This window comes from Mesoplodon mirus (assembly GCF_964341445.2).
Source record: "Mesoplodon mirus genome assembly, chromosome: 15".
Classification (NCBI taxonomy): Eukaryota; Metazoa; Chordata; class Mammalia; order Artiodactyla; family Ziphiidae; genus Mesoplodon; species Mesoplodon mirus.
The window spans coordinates 25,497,370-25,523,516 of NC_138991.1; the positions used below are offsets into that span (position 1 = coordinate 25,497,370).

The 26,147-nt window shown below is 39.9% G+C and overlaps 1 protein-coding gene across 3 annotated transcripts in view; it reads right to left on the minus strand.

Moving 5' to 3' along the window:
* Positions 1 to 26,147, minus strand: part of LOC309816187 (protein CBFA2T2) — a 182,922-nt gene that overhangs the window by 16,185 nt on the left and 140,590 nt on the right. For all 3 annotated transcript variants that reach the window (XM_082643392.1, XM_082643391.1, XM_082643390.1), the window contains exons 4-8: positions 16,185 to 16,274; positions 12,094 to 12,275; positions 10,936 to 11,189; positions 7,740 to 7,825; positions 6,604 to 6,799 (exon numbers count right to left, since the gene is read on the minus strand). In XM_082643392.1, the coding sequence (XP_082499518.1) occupies positions 6,604 to 6,799; positions 7,740 to 7,825; positions 10,936 to 11,189; positions 12,094 to 12,275; positions 16,185 to 16,274 (808 nt within the window). The remainder of the gene's footprint in view (positions 1 to 6,603; positions 6,800 to 7,739; positions 7,826 to 10,935; positions 11,190 to 12,093; positions 12,276 to 16,184; positions 16,275 to 26,147) is intronic.

Here is a 26,147-nt window from a genome sequence, read left to right on the forward strand (position 1 = left end):
TATTACTAAAAGTGATAACTAATATAGTCAGAAAGATCAATGAAGGAAATAGACTGAAGTATTTAACCAAATTAGCATCTGATAATTACTTCATTTTAATAGATAAAGGATGGGTATCAACAGATGGTAGGAAAATTTAAACTATCTGGAGAATTAAAAGTTGGATAGTTAATATGCAAACACACAAAACTTGAATATAATATAGATGAAATTTATTGTGCCTTGGGTAGGGATAAAGGTCAAGGAAAAACCATAAAGAAAATGATACATTTGACCCCATATTAGCTATCCCATCCATCAAAATAAAACAAGATCAAATGAACACAAATGTCTGTATCCACAATCCATTAATTTTACTAAGGATATATCCTAAAGGAAAAATACCTACATATAAAGATTTTAAATATTGCATTATTCACTGAAAAAGAAAAAACAAGCAAAAAACCTTAATGTTCAACAATAGGAATGGCTTAAGGAAATTATAGTTTATTTCCATGGTGGAATACTGTAGTATAGTCATTAAAATTATATTAATAAAATCCTTAATGATGTGAGAAACATGCTTAATATGAAGTTATGTTTTCAAAGAAATCAATACAAAGTTGTAATCCAGAATTCTCAGACACATCCCAAAACTCTTCAGTGGGATGATAAACTAGTAAATTCTTTATGTTTCTGTATTTTCTACAATGAGCAATACAGTTTGACTGACCATTTAAAAGAAAGAAAGAAAGAAAGAAAAGAAAGAAAGAAAAAGAAAGAAAGGAAAAGAAAAAGATAGCTACCTCATGAGGTTGCTCTGAGAATTAAGTGATAATGTACATAAAGGAACGGTTCTCAGTTCTGGAAGACCAGGTCCCATCTCAGACAAATTAAATCAGAATCTCTGGAGGTGGGGCCAGGGCATCAGGAGTTTTCTAAAGGTCCTTAGATGGGTTCTAAGGGGGTATCCAGGGCTAACTACTGAAGAAAAGTGCCTGGCTTAGAAACCAGTGTTCATGGTTAAGGTCTCCCAAACCACATTAGGAGCGTCACCTCTCTGTAGGTCATATATATATTTTCTGTTGTAACAATGGTAAAGTGTCCTTTTAGTTGATTCTTCCGATATTGGTACATCTTGATCTTTCAAGTTGCAGGCATTACTGATTGATTAGCCATTTCAGAAGGAAAGAATTCATTCTCTTTTAACCTCCCCCCAGCCCACCAGACACAATAACAATTCCTTCCCCTTCCCCTCCCCCAAATAGAGATATACTCAAATTCTGTTACATCAATAGTCAACACTTACAGTACTCAATGTAAATGTTAATCACAGCCGAGTCATGTGGTTCATATTCTATGAAGCTTTTTTGTTATTATATATTTTATTTATGTATTTATTTATTTTTGGCTGTGTTGGGTCTTCGTTGCTGTGCGTGGGCTTTCTCTCTAGTTGCAGCGAGTGGGGGCTACTCTTCGTTACAGTGGGCAGGCTTATCATCGCGGTAGCTTCTCTTGTTGCTGAGCACAGGCTCTAGGCACATCAGCTTCAGTAGTTGTGGCACGTGGGCTCCAGTAGTTGTGGCGCACATGCTCTAGAGCGCAGGCTCCGTAGTTGTGGCGCACAGGCTTAGTTGCTCCACGGCATGTGGGATCTTCCCAGACCACGGCTCGAACCCATGTCCCCTGACTTGGCAGGAGGATTCTTAACAACTGTACCACCAGGGAAGTCCCTCTATGAATCTTTTTATCTTCCTGAACAAGTTTTTATTTTTCTTAGAGCTAATAACTGATTTATTCATGTGCTAAGTTTCTTATGTAATTATTTCTAATTCAATCTCAATTCCTCTTCCTGTGGTGTAAATATTTTATAAATTTCCTTTTCTAGACAAAATCTCCAGCAAGCTGATGGGCTATCCCAGTCTGAACTGGCTGCTTTCTGGACTATTTCAGCCTGGAATGTCTCACTGTTGTTTGGGACCCTCCTAAATATCCCAGGGATCCCATTCCTCTATTTCTCGGTTGCATCCTGTTTTATCAATTCCATGTTTTCTCCACTTTATGGTTTACTTCCCTGTGTTGGGGTACATCCTACCCAAATGTGGTAAACACCATGATAAAGGTAGATGGGAGGTGCATTTTTCCCCTTAAATTGTGGGTTATTAATCTAACAATTGTTTTGGTTGCATACAGAATTCTTAGTTAAAAAATTTTCTTTTCGTTGTCTTCCAACTTTCAATGATGCTAATGGGTAAACCTGTTTCTTCCACTGTTTTGTTTAGGTGATAGACTGGTTCAAGCTGGAATGCTGTCTTTCAGTTCTGGGTAAAATTTTAAAAGTATTTCTGTAACTATTTTATTTTTTCTTTCTGTTCACTGTTTCTGAAACTCATGATTTGGATATATGAGTTTGATGGATCCTCTAGGGTTCTTTTAAATCTTTTTCTCTCATATTAACAACATATTTTTTTGTTTTCCTTTCTCTGAGAAGCTGCTGTTAACTCACATTTCTGTTTCTTGATTTTGGTCTCCACCTTTATTATTACCTCTAGAGTTTGGTCATACAAATGCAAGCCACTAAAAAGCTCCATGAAAGCCCCTTGACTGTGGACTTAATTGCAGGCAGCTTTCCCAAAATTGCCTGTTTATTGGACTTATTAAACATATATATATATTCAGATTCCTGGGTCCTTGAATCATAACCTCCAGGGAAAGGTCTAGAATGTGTATTTCTAATAAACACCCAGGTGACTCTCATTCTCAGGAAAAACTGGGGAAAACTGATAGCTGAGTCAGTTTCTTTCCTTTTTTTTTTTTTTTTAAAAAAACAAAACTTTAAAAGAATATATACAGACTGCCAACAAACACATGAAAGAATGCTCAACATCATTAATCATTAGAGAAATGCAAATAAAAACTACAGTGAGATATCCTCTCACACCAGTCAGAATGGCCATCATCAAAAAATCTAGAAACAATAAATGCTGGAGAGGGTGTGGAGAAAAGGGAACACTCTTGCACTGCTGGTGGGAATGTGAACTGGTACAGCCACTATGGAGAACAGTATGGAGGTTCCTTAAAGAACTACAAATAGAGCTACCATATGACCCAGCAATCCCACTACTGGGCATATACCCTGAGGAAACCATAATTCAAAAAGAATCATGTGGGCCTCCCTGGTGGCGCAGTGGTTGAGAGTCCGCCTGCCGATGCAGGGGATACGGGTTCGTGCCCCGGTCTGGGAGGATCCCGTATGCCGCGGAGCGGCTGGGCCCGTGAGCCATGGCCGCTGGGCCTGCGCATCCGGAGCCTGTGCTCCGCAACGGGAGAGGCCACAACGGTGAGAGGCCCGCATACCGCAAAAAGAAAAAGAAAAAAAAAAAAAAAAAAAAGAATCATGTACCAAAATGTTCACTGCAGCTCTATTTACAAGAGCCCGGAGATGGGAACAACCTATGTGTCCATCATCAGATGAATGGATAAAGAAGATGTGGCACATATATACAATGGAATATTACTCAGCCATAAAAAGAAACGAAATTGAGCTATATGTAATGAGGCGGATGGACCTAGAGTCTGTCATACAGAGTGAAGTAAGTCAGAAAGAGAAAGACAAATACCGTATGCTAACACATATATATGGAATTTAAGAAAAAAAAATGTCATGAAGAGCCTAGGGGTAAGACAGGAATAAAGACACAGACCTACTAGAGAATGGACTTGAGGATATGGGGAGGGGGAAGGGTAAGCTGTGACAAAGTAGGAGAGTGGCATGGACATATACACACTACCAAACGTAAAATAGCTAGCTAGTGGGAAGCAGCCGCATAGCACAGGGAGATCAGCTCGGTGCTTTGTGACCACCTAGAGGGGTGGGATAGGGAGGGTGTGAGGGAGGGAGACGCAAGGGGGAAGAGATATGGGAACATATGTATATGTATAACTGATGCACTTTGTTACAAAGCAGAAACTAACACACCATTGTAAAGCAATTATACTCCAATAAAGATGTAAAAAACAAAAACAAAACTTTAATTGCAAAATATTAGATGCTAACAAGTTCATAAAAATACTAATGTACAATTTAATGAAAAGTTATAAAGTGAAAACACATAAACCTCCAGATTAAGAAAGAAAACCCCTTTGGCAACCCCAAATCCCCAAGAAGTGAGTAGTGTAAGCCATAGTAATGTTTAAATGCCAGCCAGACTTGTAATCCTGTCCTAATAGTTGATAAAGATGATTAGAGCTCACTCTGCACTCTACATCATCAACATCCTCCATGCCACACACCCAGAGGAAACTATTCTCTGGAATTCTGTGATAATCATTTTCTTGTTTTTCCTTATCGTTTTCATACTTATTTATGTGTCCTTAAATAAAATACCAAAATACATTCCTTTTATGCATCCCTGAACAAAATCTGTTCCTGAAAATATTGTGGACCACAAAATTTCAGACAGAGAAAACCTACATTCCATTATTTTAAATGGGGAAAGTTCAAGTTCTCTCTAAATCACCAAAACACATAAATATTAAATACTTAAATAACAATCCACCAGAGGTTTCTATATAACGTCAAACATTTAAAACACTACTTATCTAATTATTTAAAAGTCACTGGTGAGTATGTTTGTGTGCTATGCCCCCAAATGCTGCCCAGTATAGACAGTGCTTACTCAAAGTGCTGGTCTGCAAACTGTTATTAGTCCATGGAGAGATAAGGAGCTTATGCAGAATGCAAGCAAAACAACTACATCTCTAAGTGAGCTGCTTAGTGTAGCAGTCTCTTCCTAGTGTGAAGCAAACGGTGCCTGATCCATCCTGTGCAAGCTCCTCGTATCATCACAGATCAGTAACAAGTAGTTATTGTTTTGTTTTGTTTTTTTAAGTTTTCTTATTATTTATTTATTTATTTATTTATTTGCAGTATGTGGGCCTCTCACTGTTGTGGCCTCTCCTGTTGCAGAGCACAGGCTCCAGACGCGCAGGCTCAGCGGCCATGGCTCACGGGCCTAGCCGCTCCGCGGCATGTGAGATCTTCCCGGACCGGGGCATGAACCTGTGTCCCCTGCATCGGCAGGCGGACTCTCAACCACTGCGCCACCAAGGAAGCCCGACATGTAGTTTTTGGAGTGGTTTTGGTCCACATTAAGTAGCTCACTTGTTTAGGATATTATGATTTCCTTCTACAATGCATGCAACAAACATACTAAAAGAGAAATAAACAATGAAATAACAATACTAAATATGTATAATATGCATAAATAAAGATACTGAAAGATACTGTTTAAGTCAGACAGATTGATAGTGCCCTGAGAAACCTGAGAGGAGGAAACCCCAGGATCCTTGACCTGTCGTGACAATATAATTTATCATCCCAATTGTCCTCATCTTCGAGTGTGAGAGAGGTGCTGGTAATAGTTATGACAGGACGATAGCCATAGTCACCCGAGCTAAACCCTCAATGCACAGCACTGTTTCTAAACGACACCAGCAAGACCTGTGGTCCCGGCTGGAGAAGAGCCGACTCAGGACCCCGCTCTGCACTCTGCACCCTCTCACTGGCAGAGCTTCGATGGAAGGTGTGTGATTTGGGGGGTGAACTTAGGGTAAGTGTCTGTGAGCTGTGACAGGGAGTATTTGTGAAGGTTCAGACGGTGAGAGATACCTGAGAACTAGCTTGAGGTTCCTTTTAAAAGAACTGTACTAGAAGTATTTGACGTCCTGCTGTGCTGGATATTCCACACAATGTTGCTAATCTATGGTTGGCTCAAGAGTCACCTCTGTGGGTAGGGTGGGGGAGAGGAATCCCTTAGCTACCAATGTCTTTGCCTCCATTTTTTTGGTATTCTTTTTGAGACTAATGGCTGTCTTCTGTGGAACATGCTAGGTTTGCCATAAGAGGAGTCATTCTCCCTGGGGAAAACTGGGAGCTTGAAGTGGGTGGGTGGGCAAAGAGTCTGATCACAGGTGGCCCCTCATTTTGCCATGCCTTTGGATAGGGAGCCTTTTCAGTTACTAGGTCAATGTGAGGGAACATTTTTGGAGGAATAGCTCTGGTGTCCTGGATGTATCCTGGATTGAGAGCTCAACAATTGTTCATATCTCTGCTGCTTCAGGGTGGGACAAGGCAGGAAGGCACAATCCAGCTTGGTACAGTAAAACTTTTCATTTTTTTGTCCAGGCAGAGGTTAATAAATGGTCATTTTCTAGATAGGGAATGGGGGAAAGGGCATGGAAGCTGAGGTGAAGCTTTTTAGGGCTACTGTGAGGAATGAATGCGATGTACATGAGAGTCCCAAGTACATTCAGCCAGGCTGAATTTAACATCCAAACATTCTTTGATCATCACTCAGCACTTATATACAGTATAGAGTTGAAAACAGAACAAAATGACAAACATTCTCATTCTATGTGGGGAAGACAGTATTTCTTGAACATGCCAAGTACTGAGTCCTTGACATATTTTTTATAATTACCAAGGTCTTTCTAATTCCACAATATAGTGCCATCTTCCTTTTAAAGTAAAATATAAAAAGTCTCAAAAATAAAAAATAACAACAACAACAAAAAAGATGTATCAAAAGCCTCCCTTGTCAACTGAAGTGATTCTCCCCTTACCATTGCTGAGAGAATCTGCGTTCCCGGGACTGTGCTGCCTGGAGGCCAACTCACTCCCTGTTTTCCTCATCTCTGTGTTTTCATTGTATCGTCTTTTCCAGTAGTTGAGTTCTTCACGATCTGATTCCTGACAGCGCCTCAGGACTGCCATGGAGCGCCTTGTTTTCTCTACCATTTCCATAATGCAGTTCAGGGCCTGAGCCAGGCAAGAAGTCAGGCAGAGCCATGGGATAACGACATTCATACAATCAACATTGAAAATCAAGGACAGGTAAACAAAATATAAAGAATAAAGGTTTAAGAGGCTTACAGATTTAGCAATATCAAGTTTATATTTGAAAACCTTTCTTATTATTTCTCTTTAAATATATACACACAATTTTTAAGATTTCAAAATAATACTTGTTGGACTCTTCATGGTTGAAGCAGCCAGTTTCATCACAATATGGTTCTTTAAAGAGTATGGTGAAAACACATTATATCTCTGCCTAAAGCAGGAGATTTATATAAGAATGCAATCAGAGAATTACGTTCAGAGACAACATCACTCAGGAGGGAAAAGCTACTCTATGTATATTTCAAGCAGGTATTACATCTTCTCTTCCCTTTTTAGTGAGAGGGGAAACTCTCTTTTCCAATGGGGCAGAGTTTACATTCTGTGCCAGTGTACTAATTCCCATTTGTATTTGGAGAAGCTCCATTTATTTAACACTCCATTTATTATACCAGGCCCTGTGATAAGCACCTTGCATATCATTACAACCCCCCATGAATTCAAATAATATAGCATTATTTTTTTTTAAGATATAAAAGTTAAGGCTAAAAATGGTGAAAGAACCTGCCCATCACAGAGGTAGAAGTGGCAAAGCTGGGACCTAAAACTCATAAGCCTATGTTTTTAACCATTATACTACATGGCTTCACTTGGTTAGGACCTCAAGTGATCACCCCACTACAAAGATTTGGGAGTTACTCTTAGCTCTCTAGCTGGGGCAGTAGTAGATAAATCAGCTTGTATTGCAAAGACATTGTAGCTCTGGTTAGTTCACTTCAAGCATACACACTCTTACTCTCAGTCACAGTAAGAATTAAAAGTAACAAGTAGTTAGGAAAACTATATACTGTAAGATTCTTACATGATCAAGATGTTTCCATTCATCAGCCCATTCCCTTTCTGTCAAACGGTGGTCTACCAACTCATCTTGATAGCCTCCATTTAGACCTATTAGAAATTAGATTAAATTTGAAGATAGAGGGAAGAATACAGTAAACAGAATTCTACCAAGTAAATACACATATATTCATACCAACTATGAGCACACTCTTAAGGCCAATGACTCACAATGATCTAAAAACCACAAAATGACATAAAACCAACAAGAAATCACTACTCAGAATGTATTAAAAAACTCCTACAAATCAATTATGAAAGACAAATAGCCCAAAAGAAAAACAGGTCAGAGAAATAAATAAAGAGGTATGCCCCAGACAAAAAAGTACAGATGATCCATAAACATATAAAAAGACATTCAAACTTATATGTAGTCACACAGGGTAAATAAAATCCTCACTAAGATGGTTCCACATCTATATATTGGAAAATATTAAATTGTCAATCATACTAAATGTTGGCAAGGTTGTGGCACAATGCAAGTGCTTAACCACCACAAACAGAGCTGGTGCTGTACAAGCACTTGGAAACAACTTAGTATTAACCAAAGTATAATTTTTTGCATGGTTTTTGATACACGTTACTGAAATTTGCATGAATGCAATGACTGTGTGAATCAAGGATATACTGAATTATCCACTACCTTGAAAATCTTGTCACACGTGGCAACACTGCTCATAGTATCTCAACTGTCAATGTAACACACCTGTTATCAGTCTGAATTTATAGCTGTTGTATTCATAGTGATTCTGTATTTGTGCAACCATCTGCTTCTTTCATCATATCTTCTTGTGTAGTCGTGCCTGAGCACTAATATATTGTAAAATCCTTTCTTATGTATTATACTTTAGAATATTGATCCTAAAATTATGGGACTAAGGTAGGCTATAGTATCCATAAATTTCATTTTAGGAGAGTAAATTGGGGGAGTGTTACAGTTTATTTGTTTCAAAGCTGGGGGTGGGAAATGATTTGGTAAGAACTACTGTACTAGGGCATACATTTTCAAAAGAGGACTGGGGAAAATTAAGGAATCTATAACCAGCCTGGAAAACAAATGATTGACTGTAAAATAAACCTTCAAGGTAGAGGATTAAAGGTCTTTCAAGTAGAACACTTCAAGATGAAAAAAACCTTTTTCTAAAATTGTTAGAAATACAAGGAAAATCTGACCAAAATGCAGTTCTAGCTAGTTTTTAGCATACTTCTCTCTTAGAAGGTAACGAATTCAACTGGCAAAAAATGTGTATGAATATAGAAGAAATCAATAGGAAGGTGAATTTTTAACATAAGAACCATACAGAACCGCTGCTAAGGGAGCCATCATAGCATACTGGGAATGTACCCAAGCTCTCGGCATCAGAAAACTGTGGTCAGAATCTTGTCTCTGCCACTTTCTAGCTATGTGATTCTGGCCATATTTCTGTCACCATGTATAAAAAGGCATAAACTCCATGGAATCCTATGTGTGAGGATTAAAAGAGATAATGTACATATACCACAATCTAAGTACTTAAGACTCAGTAAATGTTGGCAGCTGAGAGCACCACTGCTGTCGGGGCCCACACCATTCAGCTACCACTGCGTGAAGCCAGGGCCCTACTGTGGTCTGAGCCTCTGAAAGATGCTAGTGAGTCTAAGTCAGAAGCGGGGACAGGCAAATTTTGCAACTTTCTACTCCACAAGGCAACCCACAAATGGAAATGCAGGGCCAATTCTGGAAACTAGCAGCCCTTTGGTTCTCTGCTCTGACATATCTCAGCAGTTAAACTACAAAGAACCTTCTACAGTAAACTTCTTTGAGTTTTGACAAGGAGCTTGTTCAAAACTGATCTCGGGTGAGGTCTGCTAGGGGCCTTTTTGTTTTTTTCTTAAATTTAATGGTTGCTGAGGATGCATATGCCAGGCAGTCCAAATGTGACAATTACCCAGCACAGGAGGTGGTGTTCTCTCCATTTTATTTTTTTAAATAATTTTTTGGGTGTTTTTGGCTGCACTGGGTCTTTCTTTCTGTGTGCTGGCTTTCCCTAGTTGTGGTGAGCAGAGGCTACTCTTTGTTGTGGCGCACACACTTCTCATTTGGTGGCTTCTCTTGTTGCGCAGCATTGGCTCTAGGTGCACAGGCTTCAGTAGTTGCGGAACATAGGCTCAGTAGCTGTGGCACGCATGCTCAGCAGTTGTGGCTCATGGGCTCTAAAGCGCAGGCTGAGTAGTTGTGGCACACGGCTTAGTTGCTCCGCGGCATGTGGGATCCTCCCGGCCCAGGGACTGAACCCGTGTCCCCTGCTATGGCAGGTGGATTCTCAACCGCTGTGCCACCAGGGAAGTCCTTCTCCATTTTAGTTATGTGTAATCTGAGGCACAGAGAGCCTAAGCAACTTGCATAAGATCACACAGCTAGTTAGAAGGCAGAGCCAAGATTTAAATTTAGGTATGCCTTACCCCTGACCTAAATGTCTCTGTACTTTCACCTCTTAAGACCACATGTTTTACATCTTCTTGCTTAATTTTTTTTTTTTTTTTTTTTTTTTTGCGGTACACAGCCCTCTCACCGCTGTGGCCTCTCCCGCTGCGGAGCACAGGCTCCGGACGCGCAGGCCCAGTGGCCATGGCTCACGGGCCCAGCCGCTCCGCGACACGCGGGATCCTCCCGGACCGGGGCACGAACCCATGTCCCCTGCATCGGCAGGCGGACTCTCAACCACTGCGCCACCAGGGAAGGCCCTAATTTTAAAAAGATTTTATTCTGAAATAAACTGAGACTTACAGAAATGTTGCAAGAATAAAGAATTCTCACACAACCTTCACGCAGATTTCCTAAACGTGAATATTTTTACCTCTTTCGCTTTGTCATTTTCTATTTTTCTTCTGAGCCATATCAGAATAAGTAATATCCCTTTATTCTTAAATGCTTCATTGTGTATTTCCGAAAATATGTTTAGCCTACTTCTATCATATAATGATAATAGCAACAAGGTATGAATTGAGATCAATTTCAAATGAGAATACTATAACTCTAACATTCTTTTTTATGTCTAATATTGTTTTAGCTTAGTGGAAAAAAGCAATGACGATAGTAATTTGCTTTATCACTGAGTAGGAAAGAAACCCATGGATTCAATCTGAATTTAAATCATTACCAGGCTGCTTATGCCACTTACTAAGATTGTGGTGTCTATCACGAACTTCTCGATGTTCTAGCATCTTGTTGGGTTCACGATATAGGTGGGAAGTTGCAATATCTTCTAAGGTATAGTGCTGAAGAGGTGGAGGAGTAGGATGGAACTGGCCCCCAGGATTCATGAGGGGCACAGTAAGGGCAGGACTGTGCCGGGGAGCAGGGCTAATGGTACACACTCTCTTGGCAGCAGGCTCAGGAGGAATTGTATCTCTTTCAAAACTGCTCTCTTCCCGCCTGTAGAAGAATGGGAAGTACATGTCTGAGCCTGTCAACACGTGTTCATGCAAACATTGCCTGAGCATCTACTTTGTGCTATGTATTGTGCTATGCACTTTCACAAACAGGAAGATGATAAGAAAAGGTGTGAGATGAGGCATGAACTGAAATGTCTTCAGGGGCCAGGCAGATAACGGAAATTACTGATTTATCCCAGCATGAAAAGAGAGGTCAAATCTATCCATAACCAAGCAGAAACATGTCAACCTCATGAAGCAAAGGAAAAACTAAGATGACAGCATTTTCTTATGTGATAGGACTATGGAGGATTATGGGTTCAACTATATTTAGAAATGTTTCAAGGTCAAATTTGCTACTGTGGAAGTCAGTATTGGAAAGAGATAATTCTCTACACGGAAGAAAAAAGGCTCACATAATTAATATGCTTGTGAATTGGTAGGGTTTTTAGTCATTTGCTTCAATTGTAACAAATTTTCCACTGTTATTAAAATGTTGCTCCCTTGACAAACCATAGAAAATAGAGGTAGATACTCATACATAAATTTCGTGGATAAATTATATTAATATAATTTCAATCTTCAAAGTAAAGCTGATTCGTTAACTGTTATAGTTTTACAAGACTTCACGTATCAGAAAAAAATGCCTTGAACAGATTCTATTTCTCATGGTTCTGGAGCAGTGGACCCACAGAATGCTCAAAAGCAGAATTTATCAGCAGGGGTATACAGAGTCATCTAAAGAGTTGAGAAGCATATTGCTGCCTGATGTTGGGACAAAGCAAAACTAAGAGTCCATCCCTACGTATCACCACCAGTAATCGAGTTCTTTTTCTTTCACAGGTAAAGGGAAAGCTCAGAGTGGTTCCAGAAAAGCAAGAACGACAAAGCTCTTCTCTGCTCACCTCTCTGGACTGGGCCTCTTTCCATTTCCATGCACCTCCATGAGCAGCTCAGAAGAGTCAGCAGGGGATGCAATACTTGTGTTGAGCAGAAGGTGTTCATGCTGAGCCAGGTACTGGGAAGGTGTCTGCTTGGCGGCCCGAGCACAGTGCAGCAGTTCTCGCTGCAGCAGAGGCAGGTTCGCCTTGAAAAGAAGAGGCAGGGGCTGGGAGGCAGTTTTCCCAGTGTTGGGCCCTATACACAGGGCTCAGCACCTCAAAAGGCTTTCACAAACAAGATGACACAAAACAAAAGCCCTTCACTCCGTCATTCTAATTTTCATATGCCCCCCTCTGAATAAAGTGACATCCATTACACTGAACTTGAATTACTGTTAACTTGTCTCTTGTCCCCACAAGATGTAAATCCCCTTAAGGAAGAAACTGTGCTTTATTACCTTTGTGGCCTACTACAGAGTCAAAGCTCAATAACGCTTTGTTGAACATAGTTATTTAAAAACTTAAACATTTTTGAAGACTTCAGTTAGTTAGCGAATTAGTAATGCCTACATGGGAGTAGGAGGAATTCAGTCTTTCCTTTATCATTTTAAGTCCAGGTTTCTCTCTTGCGAATCTAAGCCATTTCTGATAGCACTACTCAACCTTGCCTTCCTGTTCTCTATTACAGCTGCCATGGAATTCCAGAAACAGTGACTATTCTGGCTTAGTTGGAACATGCAGTTTTGAAAAAAGTAACAGGAGTGATGGAAATGAAGGCAGCAAACCTTAGACTAGTCTAGGATCTGCGTGTACACAGTTAACCCGCGGGCAGAAGCTAATACTTCTTACTGTGGTGCTCCATTAAGCATGTTTCCTTATTTTGTAAAAGGATAATTATTTATGTACTGATTATTTTTCTTTCTCCTCAAACTTAAACCTCTAACAGGACAAATCATACAAAAAACCCTGTGCATCTTTAAACTTAACTGTTAAGTCCTTCATATTTAAAATATACTTTCCCCATATTTATTTTATTTAAAAAATTATTACATTTCCCCCCAAATTTAAAAACTACTCAGACTGAGCCCATAATAAGTCTTTATCCCAAGGGAAACAGATGAGAAAGCAAAAGGAGAGTTTAATACATGCAAGTAGTCATCCCTTTACCAACAGTTAATTTAGCAGGCACCATAATTAGTGACTGTTTTAAAGCAGAAATAAATTGACAAAAACCCAAATGCTAGCCAAAAAGCTGCCAGAACAACCTACCTCATGCTGTTTTCCAAAATAACAAGACTTAAGAATAGAGAATTTGATGATATAAAACACTTTTAAGTCTGTTCTATAACCTCAAACTTGTAGCAACTGTAAAAGCTTAATTGAAAAGAAAATCATGTCAGATCTTTACATATGTGACATGTGCCCTCTGATGAATTTTTAAATATGCTAATCATTTCCTATTAACACAAATTTCCCAAATCTCTCTGATTCTGGAGTCTTGGGGGAAATAATTATCTACTGGCTCTGATACACAGAAAAGAGCCCAAGATAGAACACACAGCTGTTTCAAGGCTGAAAAAGGCACCACAGACTGCTCTGAGAGGCCAAGGTGTCAATGCCATCAGAACAGAGCCCAACACAGACTGTGCACTGAGACCTATGCATTTTCCTGCATGTCTATAACGCCCTAATTTTAAAAGTTTTAAAAAACCAGAATCAGTACTTCAGCTAAGATGACCCACCTTTGTGATGCATTACATTTTCTTAGGAAATAAAGGTAAAGTAAAAGAAGGTAAAAGGGGAATATTTATTTTGTCAAGACAAAACTGAAGATATTATGTGAGTACTCATATAAAAGAGAGAAAACAAATTTCTACAAATACTGTACTGACAAAAGTCAAAATACCGGGACTTCCCTGGTGGCACAGTGGTTAAGAATCCGCCTGCGAACACGGGGGACACGGGTTCAAGCCCTGGACCAGGAAGATCCCACATGCCGTGGAGCAACTAAGCCCGAATGCCACAACTACCGAGCCTGTGCTCTAGAGCCTGCAAACTACAACTACTGAGCCCGCAAACTACAACTACTGAGCACGCACGCCACAACTATTGAAGCCTGCGCCCCGCAACAAGAGAAGCCACCGCCATGAGAAGCCCCCACACCGCAACGAAGAGTAGCCCCTGGTCGCTGAAACCACAGAAAGCCCGCGAGTGGCAACAAAGACCAAACGCAGCCAAAAATAAATAAATTAATAAATTTTTAAAAAAAGTCAAAATACAAAAAAATTGAGCTCAGTTTTTTTTTGTATAGTCTACTACTAATGAAAAGAATAGAATTCATTGGATAGGGAGGGATTAAGAATAACATTTTTAGCTTATTTGGGGTTCAAAGTTAGTATTCCAAATTACCAAATCGATTACAAATGTTTATCTCCAGGGCTTTGCAAAAGAATGTGGTGGGCTGGATACGTGTCACAAGTTTCCAGACTATGCCTGGTCTAGAATACACTGTTACCTGACTCTAGTCATTCATTGCCTTTGACCTATTTTATAGGACTGCAACTTACACATGACCAGTTGCAAAGCAAAAAACTTGTTGTCTTGGAACATGCATAAAATTACATGCATAGAGGTTCTAGAGACTTCCCTTGCCCACTGTGGAAGAAGCCAATTTCACTTTTGTTTGCATATTCTTATCAATAATCCTGACCTATAATGTCTGTTCTTTGGCTTCTCCCCTGAACACGTTATAACACCTACAGATTCCCTCATTAATAATGAATTAAATAAAATCTATGACACAGGTTCATTTTGTAAAATCTGTATGAGTTATAATGTTACCTGTTTTTAAAAATTGTTTCATGGGAAAAATAGTAACTTTACAGTGGGAAAGCATGGTGGACACCACCTTTACCAACTGATCAAAGTCCACATCACCAATTATGAGACAAATTAACATCTATGTCTCCTGATAGCATGCAGTAATACCACCTACCTGCTATTTCTGTCTAAAATGCATAACCTCATTCTCATCATAAGTATCAGAAAAATCCAAATTGAAACATATGATATAAAATAACTATCCTGTACTCTTCAAAACTGTCCAAATCATAAAAGACTGAGAAGCTGTTCTAGATTAAAATGGACTGAAGAGATATGACAATGTAATCCAACATGGGATCCTGAATTAGATACAGGACCCAAAAAAATGACATTTTGTTAAAAAAGACATTTGTGGGACATCTGGTGAAATATGAATAAGGTCTATAGATAATAGTGTTATAAATATCAATGTTAATTTCTTGATTTGATAATTATACTAAAGTATCAGTATTTAGATGTATCATGTCTGCAGCTTACCCTGAAACATTTCTGAGGAAAAAATAAATGGAAAGAAAAGAGAATAATAATGCAGATGTGATAAAATATCAACATTTGGAGAATCTGAATTTTATTGTACCAACTTGAAACTTTTTTGTGAGCATGAAATTAGTTCAAAATAAAAAGTTTTGTTTTTTTTTAAAGGATCATATTATATATAAATTTAATGCTGGCTCACCTATCAGGTATGCATAATAATTTTAAACAGTGTCCCCAAAAGTTATGTTCCAGGGGACATTAATTCCAGAGGATGTAATTAGAAACTAGACTAACTGGGGGGAGGAGAGAAGTAAACACTGCCTTCCTGTCCTAAGGGTTAGTCCTAACTTACAAAGGCCTCTGTTTTGAGAGCCTCCTCCCATAACACACACTCTTCACCCGCTGGCCACAACCAAAAGACTGTGTCCAGTTACTTCCTCTGCTAAGAGCCCAACCTTCATGCCTTGTGCACCTCCATCCCACTCTACTCCTGTTCCCTGCCTCCCCACCTGCTCCTCTGTGTGTCACCAACAGTGTCTGCATACAGAGCACGACTCAAGGCTTTTGCAACTCTCATCTCATCAAGCATAAAGCTTATTCGCAAACCACTCACACTTCTGTAGCAGCCCCAAATAAAATAAAGATATAAAATGTGGCAAGCTGCCCTGATATAGATCATAGAACAGGGATCAGTAACAGATCTTGAGGAAATGTTGAAGATAAATTACATTCCAGTGTTATCTCATAAAAATTACCTTGAGGAATGGAATAACAAAAGGACGAAGAGGAAAGTTTGTAGCCTCTTGGAGCTTGCAATGGAATTCTTCAATTGTTACTGTTGAGTTCTGAAAAGATAAATAGCACTGTTCAACTTCTAAAACTGGACAGTGTTCTAACATAAATCTGATAGTGCTGAACTCTTTGAAATAATAAGGAAAAGAATAACTCCAAGTGCACTATTATGAACCCAAATCCCTCTCAAACGTTAACCAAATTCTGTTTCCTTTATGAAAGAAATTCAGCCTCCTTGATTTTCTTCTCTACTACCCCAAATCTAACAAATTCCCCTCTATGCTCAGCAGCCTGGGCAGAATAGGGCATTGCCTTCCTCTCGTGAAGAGAGGCACTCAGGTTCCTTGTATTGAGGCGTTCATCACAAGTCACCTCAGGTACAGGTAACCAAGCTTACAGTGTTTCCAGCTGAACAGTTCCCAAATCAGTCCAGGATATCAACTTAATGACTCAGAGCCTCACGTCTTCAGAAGTTCATTTCTTCATTGGTTCTGCCTACCTCCTACCATCAGTTCCCTAAATCTTCTAAATCGGAAATTAACAACAAAAAAAGACGCCTTCTACCTTCCAGTGGTCTGTCTGCAAATCAGAGCACCTCCAAATGCGCAGATTTCCACTGGTTAGATTTTAGTATTCCCATGAAAGTTACTAGCACTTCCCCTGTATTTTTTCAGGTCTTTCCTTAAACTAAGATTCTCAGCTCCTTTGCTAAAAGGAATGTACCAATACAAATATTTTCTTCAAAGTTCACAAAATATTTTTATTTTTACTTCAATTCCCTAAAACACAGCAAAATAGTAAGTTCAAAACAAAACAAAACAAAACAAAACATCAATCTGAATTCTTGCTTGCCTGAAAGAACAATGATGACTTCTAGGATTTATTTTTATAAAATCATCAGGTGTTCAAAGATGTAACATGTACCACACAAATTATTCATCAGCAAAATATTGTTTCTTAACAAGAAGAAATGGAAAACATATAGGTCCTCAACACAAAACTGCATTAAAAATTGTAATACCATCATACATCAGAATGCTTAAGGTGGGGGGCAGATTTGTATGCATTGAAGAAAGGTGTCTATAATATACTAAGTGAAAAACCAGAAAACATAGCAGTATATTCCAACAATCTATTTTTGAAAATAACACACATACATATATATAGTATTTTAAGAGTCTGGAAGGACAATTACAACAGTAGTTATTTCTGGATGTGAAATTATGTTGGATTTTCCAAATGTATCATACAATATTGAGAAAAAACTAAAATATTTCCCTTTGGGAAAAAAGAGTGTATCAAATTTAACCATGTTAAATGAAAATGTTTGTACAGTTTACCCCATTTCATACCAAAAATGTTCTTTTAAACCTTAGCTGAGTGCTTGTTTTAAGTAAATGACAGGTATACAATGCAACCAACTCTACCTGCAATCGGGAATAAAAATGAAGTGTAAGAGAATGCTATTCACTCCCTACTACAAATAATGCATCTGAAGAAGTGAAAGTGCAGCCTTGAGAAAGATGCTTCTGAGGAAGACAGAATGTAAGAATGCAGAGTATTAGGGGAATCTAGTCCACTGGATCCTAGGGCAAGATTTATAGTGATCTTACAAGACAATGGGTGTACATAGGCCACCAGACAACTTTTTTTTATCTTTTAAGATTTTGAAATAATGATAATCATAGGAAGTTGTAAAAAATAGCAGATAGGTTCCTCTGTATCCTGCACTAAGGTTCCCCCAATGTTTATATTTTATATAATTAGAGTGCAATATCAAAACTAGGAATCTACTATGGTAATATGTGTGTATAGTTCTATGCCATTTTATGGCATGTGTACATTCACGTTATCACCACTGAAATCAAGACCAAGAAGTACAGAAACCTTATCTACCGTTAGCCTCCCCGGTTTATAATAATAATTGTCTTAAATATTTCCTTTATATATACTGACAACCATAACAGACAAGGTTATAATTTTTACTTCAACCATCATACATAATTTAGACAACCCAAGAGAAGTAAAGACTATTGTATTTACCTATATTTTTACTCTTTCCGTTTTTCCTTCACCTATCCTGATATTTCAAGATTCCTTCTTTTATCGTTCCTTTCTGTTTCAAGAAGCTCTTTTAGCCTTTTTTTTTTTTTCTGGCCGCGCCCTGCGGCTTCTGGGATCTTAGTTTCCTGACCGGGGATTGAACCTGGGCTCTCGGCAGTGACAGCCTGGCACTGGACCGCCAGGGAATTCCCTAGCCATTATTTTAGTGTAGGTCTGCTGAAGACAAATTCTCTCAGCTTCACTTCATGTGAAAATACTTTGATCCTTCTACTCTTCATTCAAGAAGGATATTTTTGATAGATACAAGATTCTGGGTTGACAATATTTTCTCCCAGCATTTGACAAATATGCCACTTCCTTCTGGCATCCATGGTTACTGATGCTTTCTCTGTTGCTTTCAAGATTTGGGGGGATGGGATGGGATGTCTTTTTGTTGTTGTTTTTTTTTTTTTGGCCACACCACAGGGCTTGTGGGATTCCAGTTCCCTGACCAAGAATTGAACCTGGGCCCTCAGCAGTGAGAACTCGGGAGTCCTAACCACTGGACGACAAGGGAATTCCTGGGATGGGATGCTTCTTTGAGGTCTGCTCAGCCTTTTTGAATCTGTAGGCTTGGATCTTTTGTTAAATTTGGGAACTTTTCAGGCATCATTTCAGCCCCACATTCTTCCTCTCCTCCTACTGTGACTCAGATCTTTTGTTAAACGCTTTTAAATCCCTGAGGTTCTGTCCTTATTTGCTGTATGTTGTTTAGATTGGGTAGTGGACTTCCCAATAAGTAGACTGGGTAGTTTTCTATCATTCCAGCTTGAAGTTCACTGATTGTTTCCTCTGTTCTCTACAGTCTACTGTTGAATCCATCACTGAGGTTTGTTTTTTTTTTTAAATTTTTATTTATTTATTTATTTATTTGGCTGCATTGGGTCTTTGTTGCTGTGTGGGCTTTCTCTAGTCATTCTGAGCGGGGGTCACTCTTGTTGCGGTGCGCGGGCTTCTACTTGAGGTGGCTTCTCTTGTTGCAGAGCATGGGCTTCAGGCATGCGGGCTCAGTTGTGGCACACTGTCTCTAGAGCACAGGCTCAGTAGGTGTGGCTCATGGGCTTCGTTGCTCCGCGGCATGTGGCATCTTCCAGGACTAGGGCTCGAACCCGTGTCTCCTGCATTCACATACAGATTCTTATCCACTGTGCCACCAGGGAAGTCCCCATCACTGAGTTTTTAATTTCATTATTATATTTGTCAGTTCTCAACTTTCCATTTAGTTCTTCTTTATATGTTCTATTTCCTTGCTGAGGCTTTGTATTTCTTCATTTGTGTTGATAACTGCTCACTGAAGTATTTTTATGATGGCTGCTTCAAAACCCGTCACATATTTCAAAGATCTGGGTCATCTTAACTGATGTTTGTTGGTTACCTTTTCTCATTCCACTTGAGATGGTCAATTCTTGGTATGACAAGTGATTTTCTGCTGTATCCTGGATGTTTTGGGTTCTATGTTGTAAGACTCCAGATCTTATCTACATCTTCTATTTTCGAGGCATCCTCTGATAGTGTGATGTCATTTGCTGTTTGTTTTTTAACAATGAATGGATATTAAATTTAACAAACATTCCTCATCTTGTATTGTAAACAAATATATTTATAGTTTCAATATCAATTGCTATAGACTATATGTTTTGTTTTGTTTTGTTTTGCGGTACGCGGGCCTCTCACTGCTGTGGCCTCTCCCGTTGTGGAGAACAGGCTCCGGACGTGCAGGCTCAGCGGCCATGCCTCACGGGCCCAGCCACTCCACAGCATGTGGGATCCTCCTGGACCGGGTCACGAACCTGTGTCCCCTGCATCGGCAGGTGGACCCTCAACCACTAAGCCATAAGGGAAGCCCTAGACTATATGTTTTTGTAAGCCCTCAAAATTCCTATGTTGAAACCTCATTTCCAATGTGTTGATATTTGGAAGTGAGGCCTTTGGGAGGTGGCTAGGTCATGAGGACAGAGCCCTAGTGAACGGTATTAGTGCCCTTATAAAAAAGACACCAAGGAGCTCTCTTGCCCATTCCGCCCTGTGAGGAAACAGTAAGAAGATGGCCATCTATGAACCAGGAAGTGGGCTCTCATGAGAAACCGAAAATGCTGACAACCTTGATGTTGGACTTACCAACCTTCAGAACTATGAGAGATGAATACTGGTTGTTTATAAACCACCTAGTCTATGGTATTCTATTTTTTTTTTTTTTTTTTTGGTACGCGTGCTTCTCACTGTTGTGGCCTCTCCGTTGTGGAGCACAGGCTCCGGACACGCAGGCTCAGCGGCCATGGCTCACGGGCCTAGCCGCTCCGCGGCATGTGGGATCTTCCCGGACCCGGGCATGAACCCACGTCCCCTGCATCAGCAGGCAGACTCTCAACCACTGCGCCACCAGGGAAGCCCGGTATTCTATTTTAAGAGCCTAAAAGGACTAAGACGCTGATCTGAATGAAAATCTCAGTATGTGAGATTATAAATTGGTATAAAACTTCGGAAAACCATTTGACCTTATATACTAAATTTATATACACGTATACCCTATGAAATCACAATTCCATTGTTCAGTGCAGTGCTTGCACACATGTACCATAAATAAAAATGCTCATTATTTGTAATGGCCGCTGTACAGAAACGAGTTAACACAGCTGGTCTACAACTGCTAACCTTCGGAAAGCCTGCTTGCAGGGTAAAAAATTGTAACACACGCTACAGCGTGGATAAACCTTGCCAACATTACGCTAAGTGAAATGAGTCAGCTACAAAAAGACAAATACTATGTGATTTCACTAATAGGAGGTACCTGGAGTAGTCAAGTAGAATGGTGGCTGACAGAAGCCGGGGAAAGAAGGAAATGGGAAATTACTGTTTAATGGCACAGAGTTACAGTTTTGAAAGATGAAAAGTGTTCTGAAGGTGGATGGTGGTGATAGTTGCACAACAATGAATATACTTAATACCACTGAATTGTACACTTAAAAATGGTTAAGATGGTAAATTTTGTGCTATATGTATTTTACCACCTCCTCATGATGACACAATTTCAAAAATTTGGAAAAAAAAAGCAACATTACCCCAAGCACAGCCATTTAACAGAGATGATTGGCTACAGCTACATATTCCTACATATCTAGAAAAAAATTCACTTTCTGTGTGTGTGTGTCTGTGTGTGTGTGCGCGCGCATGCACGCATGCAAATGAACTGTCATTTTTTTCTTTTACTCTTGAAATTAAGCAGACTCTACTTAAAGTAATTTGCTGCTGCAATTGGCATAACATTCTGATGGCTACTTTGCTTCCAATTATGTTCAAACTCATTTTGACATTTAAGGCCACTTTTATTAGTCTAGAGCCAGAAAGACTTTTCCATAATGCTCTCAAATTTGACCAATAAAGGGACCCCACTCCCACCCCAAACAAACAAACAAAAAGTTTCCCTAACGGATGGGGGTACTGTTTTTACAAACTCTGATTGATGCTAAACACCACTTTTCCTTCCATGAGTCTGGAGTTTCCTACGTGCTACGCTAAGTGTGCTTATGTGCCCAGACCCCAGGAAAAACCTTGGGCATTGAGGGTTTAATGTGGTTCCCTGGGCAGAAACATCACACATAAGTTGCTGTATTTTCACTGCTGGGGGAAGAGTGAACTCTGTGTGACCATTCATACAGGAGAAAAAGGAAGCCTATATATGGATTCCTCCAGATCCCAACTGTGTTTCTCACCTTTCTGATCCAGCTGTGTATGCTTATTATGCCGCTGTATTAAATCTTAGGGACTTCCCTGGTGGCCCAGTGGTAGAGAATCCGCCTTGCAAAGCTGGGGACGCAGGTTTGATCTCTCATCAGGGAACTAAGATCCCACACGCTGCAGGACAACTAAGCGCACGTGCCACAACTACTGAGATCGTGCGCCTCATTAAGAGCCCGTGTGCCACAAACTACAGAGCTCACGCGCTCTGGAAGCTGCGTGCCACAACTAGAGAAGAGAAAACCTGCATGCCACAACTAAAGAGAAGCCTGTGCACCACAATGAAGAGCCTGCACGCTGTAACGAAAGATCCCGCATGCCTCAACAAAGATCCTATGGGCCGCAACTAAGACCTGATGCATCGAAAAAAAAAAAAAAAACTCCTAGCTGTGAGCACACAAGTATACGCCAAATCCGGACAATTCTAGCAAATCTCAAGACATGGGGCTGGTACTGGGGGAACCCTGATGCTGCCTCAACATATAAACAACTCAAATGTCCATCAAAAAGTACAAACTGTGGTATATTCCTACAATGAAACATTATACAGCAACGACAATGACTCACCTACAGTTACACAAAACAACAGGGATAGAATCTCAAATGATGAAAAAGTCATTTATTGCATTTTGCCTTGTATGAAAGTGGTTTCCTCTGTACAATACTGAGTCATCTTTTAAAGCAGCAGTTCATAAGCATTTTAGTCTCATAATCCCTCTAATTAATATGGGTTACATCTATTGATAATCACTATATCTGAAATTAAAGCTGAGAATTTAAACAATATTTATTATTAACTCATTTCAAAATAACTGTACTTATCTCAAAAATGTAGTATACACACTTGGTGCAGCATGGAGTTGGCTGCAGTATTGAAGTTAAGCAACATTCCACAAGAGATGCAATTTGCTGCCAGAAGTGTGTTTTTCTTCAAAAAGGCAGTAACTTCAAGCACTTGTGGTGGATACAGATTTTTGCTGCAACTCTGCAAATGCAGGCGAGACACTACCCTGGGACCAGCTGGCCTGTGGCCCTTGGGTGATGAGAGGGGAGTGCATTGCTGGGACACATAGGACATTTCCTACAGAGGACCACTTCTCTAAGGCTGAGAAACATAACTAACCTATCACATACATAAAAATACAAATAGCAATTTAGACAAAATGAGGCGGGGACTTCCCTGGTGGTCCAGTGGCTAAGACTCCGTGCTCTGGATGCAGGGGGCCAGGGTTCGATCCCTCGTCACAGAACTAGATCCCACATGCTGCAACTGAGAGTTTGCATGCCACAACGAAAGACCCCGCATGCCGCAACTAAAAAAAAAAAGATCTTGCATGCTTGCTGCAAGTAAAAGATCCCGCACATGGCAATGAAGATCCCATGTGCTGCAACTAAGACCTGGTGCAGCCAAATAAATAAACATTAAAAAAAAAATGAGGTGACAGAGGAATGTTTCAGACAAAGGAACAAGATAAAACCCCAGAAGAACCAGTGATGTGGAGATAGGCAATCTACCCAAGAAAGAGTTGAGTAATGATCATAAAGATGATCACAGGACGTGGGAGGAAAATGGATGAAGAGAGCAGTAAACTAGCAGTTTTTAACAAAGAATTAGAAAATATAAAGAACAACCAAACAGAAGTGAAGAATACAATGACGGAAATGAAAAATACACTAGAAGGAATCAACAGTAGACTAAACGAGGCAGAATTATGGATCAGTGAGCTGAAACACAGAATAGTGGAAATCACTGCCATCAAAAAGAAAAAAGAATGAAAAGAAATGAAGACAGTGTAAGAGACCTCTGGAACAACATCAAACGCACTAATGTTTGCATTATAGGGGACCCAGAAGGAGTAGAGAAAGAGAGAAAGGGCCCGAGAAAATGTGTGAAGAGATAATAGCTGATAACTTCCCTCTCCTGGGAAAGGAAATAGTCACCCAAGTCCAGGAGGTACAGAGTCCCATACAGCAGCAGTCCCCAACCTTTTGGGCACCATGGACTGGTTTCATGGAAGATAATTTTTCCACAGGGGGCGGGGCGGGGGATGGGATGGTTCAGGCATTAATGCGAGGGATGGGGAGTGGCAGATGAAGCTTAGCTCACTCTCCCGCCACTCACCTCCTGCTGTGCGGCCCAGCTCCTAACAGGCCACGGACTGCTACTGGTCCATGGCCCAGGGGTTGGGGATCCCTGCCATACAAGACTAACCTGCAGAGAAACACACCAAGACACACTGTAATCGAAATGACAAAAATTAAAGATAAAGAGAGAATATTAAAAGCAATAAGGGAAAAGCAACAAATAACACACAAAGGAACTCCTAATAAGGCTATCAGCTGATTTTTTTCAGCAGAAACTCTCCAGACCAGAAGGGAGTGGCACAATACACTTAAAGTGATGAAAGAGAAAAACCTACAACCAAGAATACTCTACCCAGCAAGGCTCTCATTCAGATTTGGTGGAGAAATCAAAAGCTTAACAGACAAGCAAAAGCTAAAAGGATTCAGTACTCTAAACCAGCTTTATGACAAATGCTAAGGGAACTTCTCTAGGCAGAAAAGAAAAGGCCACAATTAGAAACAAGAAAATTATGAATTGGAAAAGCCTACTGGTAAAGGCAAATATATAATAAAGGTAGGAAATCATCCATAGACAAAGCTACTGGGGAGGTAGTTAAAAGATAAAAGTAGTAAAATTTCTGTATCCACAACAAGCAGTTAAGAAACACACAAAATGGACTTCCCTGGTGACACAGTAGTTAAGAATCTGCCTGCCAAAGCAGGGAACATGGGTTCAAGCCCTGGTCCGGAAGATCCCACAGGCCGCAGAGCAGCTAAACCCATGTGCCACAACTACTGAGCCTGCTCTCTAGAGCCCACAAGCGACAACTACTGAGCCGTGTGCCACAACTACAGAAGCCGCACGCCTCGAGCCTGTGCTCCGCAACAAGAGAAGCCACCCAATGAGGAGACCGCGCACTGTAACTACGAGTAAGCCCTGCTCACCACAAGTAGAGAAAGCCCACGTGCAGTAACAAAGAGCCAATGCAGCCAAAACTAAATAAATAAAATAAATTTTTAAAAAGAAAAGGAACACACAGAACAATTAGATGTAAAATATAATATCAAAAACAATAATCTTGAGGGGAGCAGAGTACAAATGCAGGGTATCTAAAACCCATTTGAAAGTAAGAGATCAGCAACTTAACACAAGCATGTATATATATATAGGCTGCTATACAAAAACCTGCTCTACAAAAACCTATATATACAGGCTGCTCTACAAAATCTATAAGAAATATACATACAAAAAAGAAATAGGAATGCAAACACAACACTAAAGATAGTCATCAAATCACAGAAGAGAACAAAAGAAGGTGAAAAATAGACCTACAAAACCAAATCCAAAACAATTAACAAAATGGCAATACGTACATGCATAACAATAATTACTCTAAATGTAATGCTCCAACCAAAAGACAGACTGCTGAATGGATACAAAAACAGGACCCATATATACATGCTGCCTACAAGAGACTCACTTCAGATTTCGAGACAAATACAGACTGAAAGTGAGGAGATAGGAAGAGGTATTCCATGCAAATGGAAATCAAAAGAAAGTTGGAGTAGCAATACTCATATCAGATAAGAGAGACTTTAAAATAAAGACTGTGGGGACTTCCCTGGTGTTGCAGTGGAAGACTCCGCGCTCACAATGCAAGAGGCCTGGGTTCGATCCCTCGTCAGGGAACTAGATCCCACATGCATGCCGCAATGAAGAGTTTGCATGCCACAACTAAGAAGCCACCAAGCCGCAACTAAGGAACACACCTGCTGCAACTAAGAACTGGTGCAACCAAATAAATATATAAAAAATTTTTTAAAAGAACGAAAAAGGCTATGACTGGGAATTCCCTAGTGGTCTAGTAATTAGGACTCTGTGCTCTCACTGCCGAGGGCCTGGGTTCAATCTTTGGTCGAGGAACTAAGATCCCACAAGCTAAGGAGCGTGGCCAAAAAAACCCAAACAAACAAACATAATGATCAAAGGATCAATCCAAGAAGAAGATAGAACAATTGTAAAT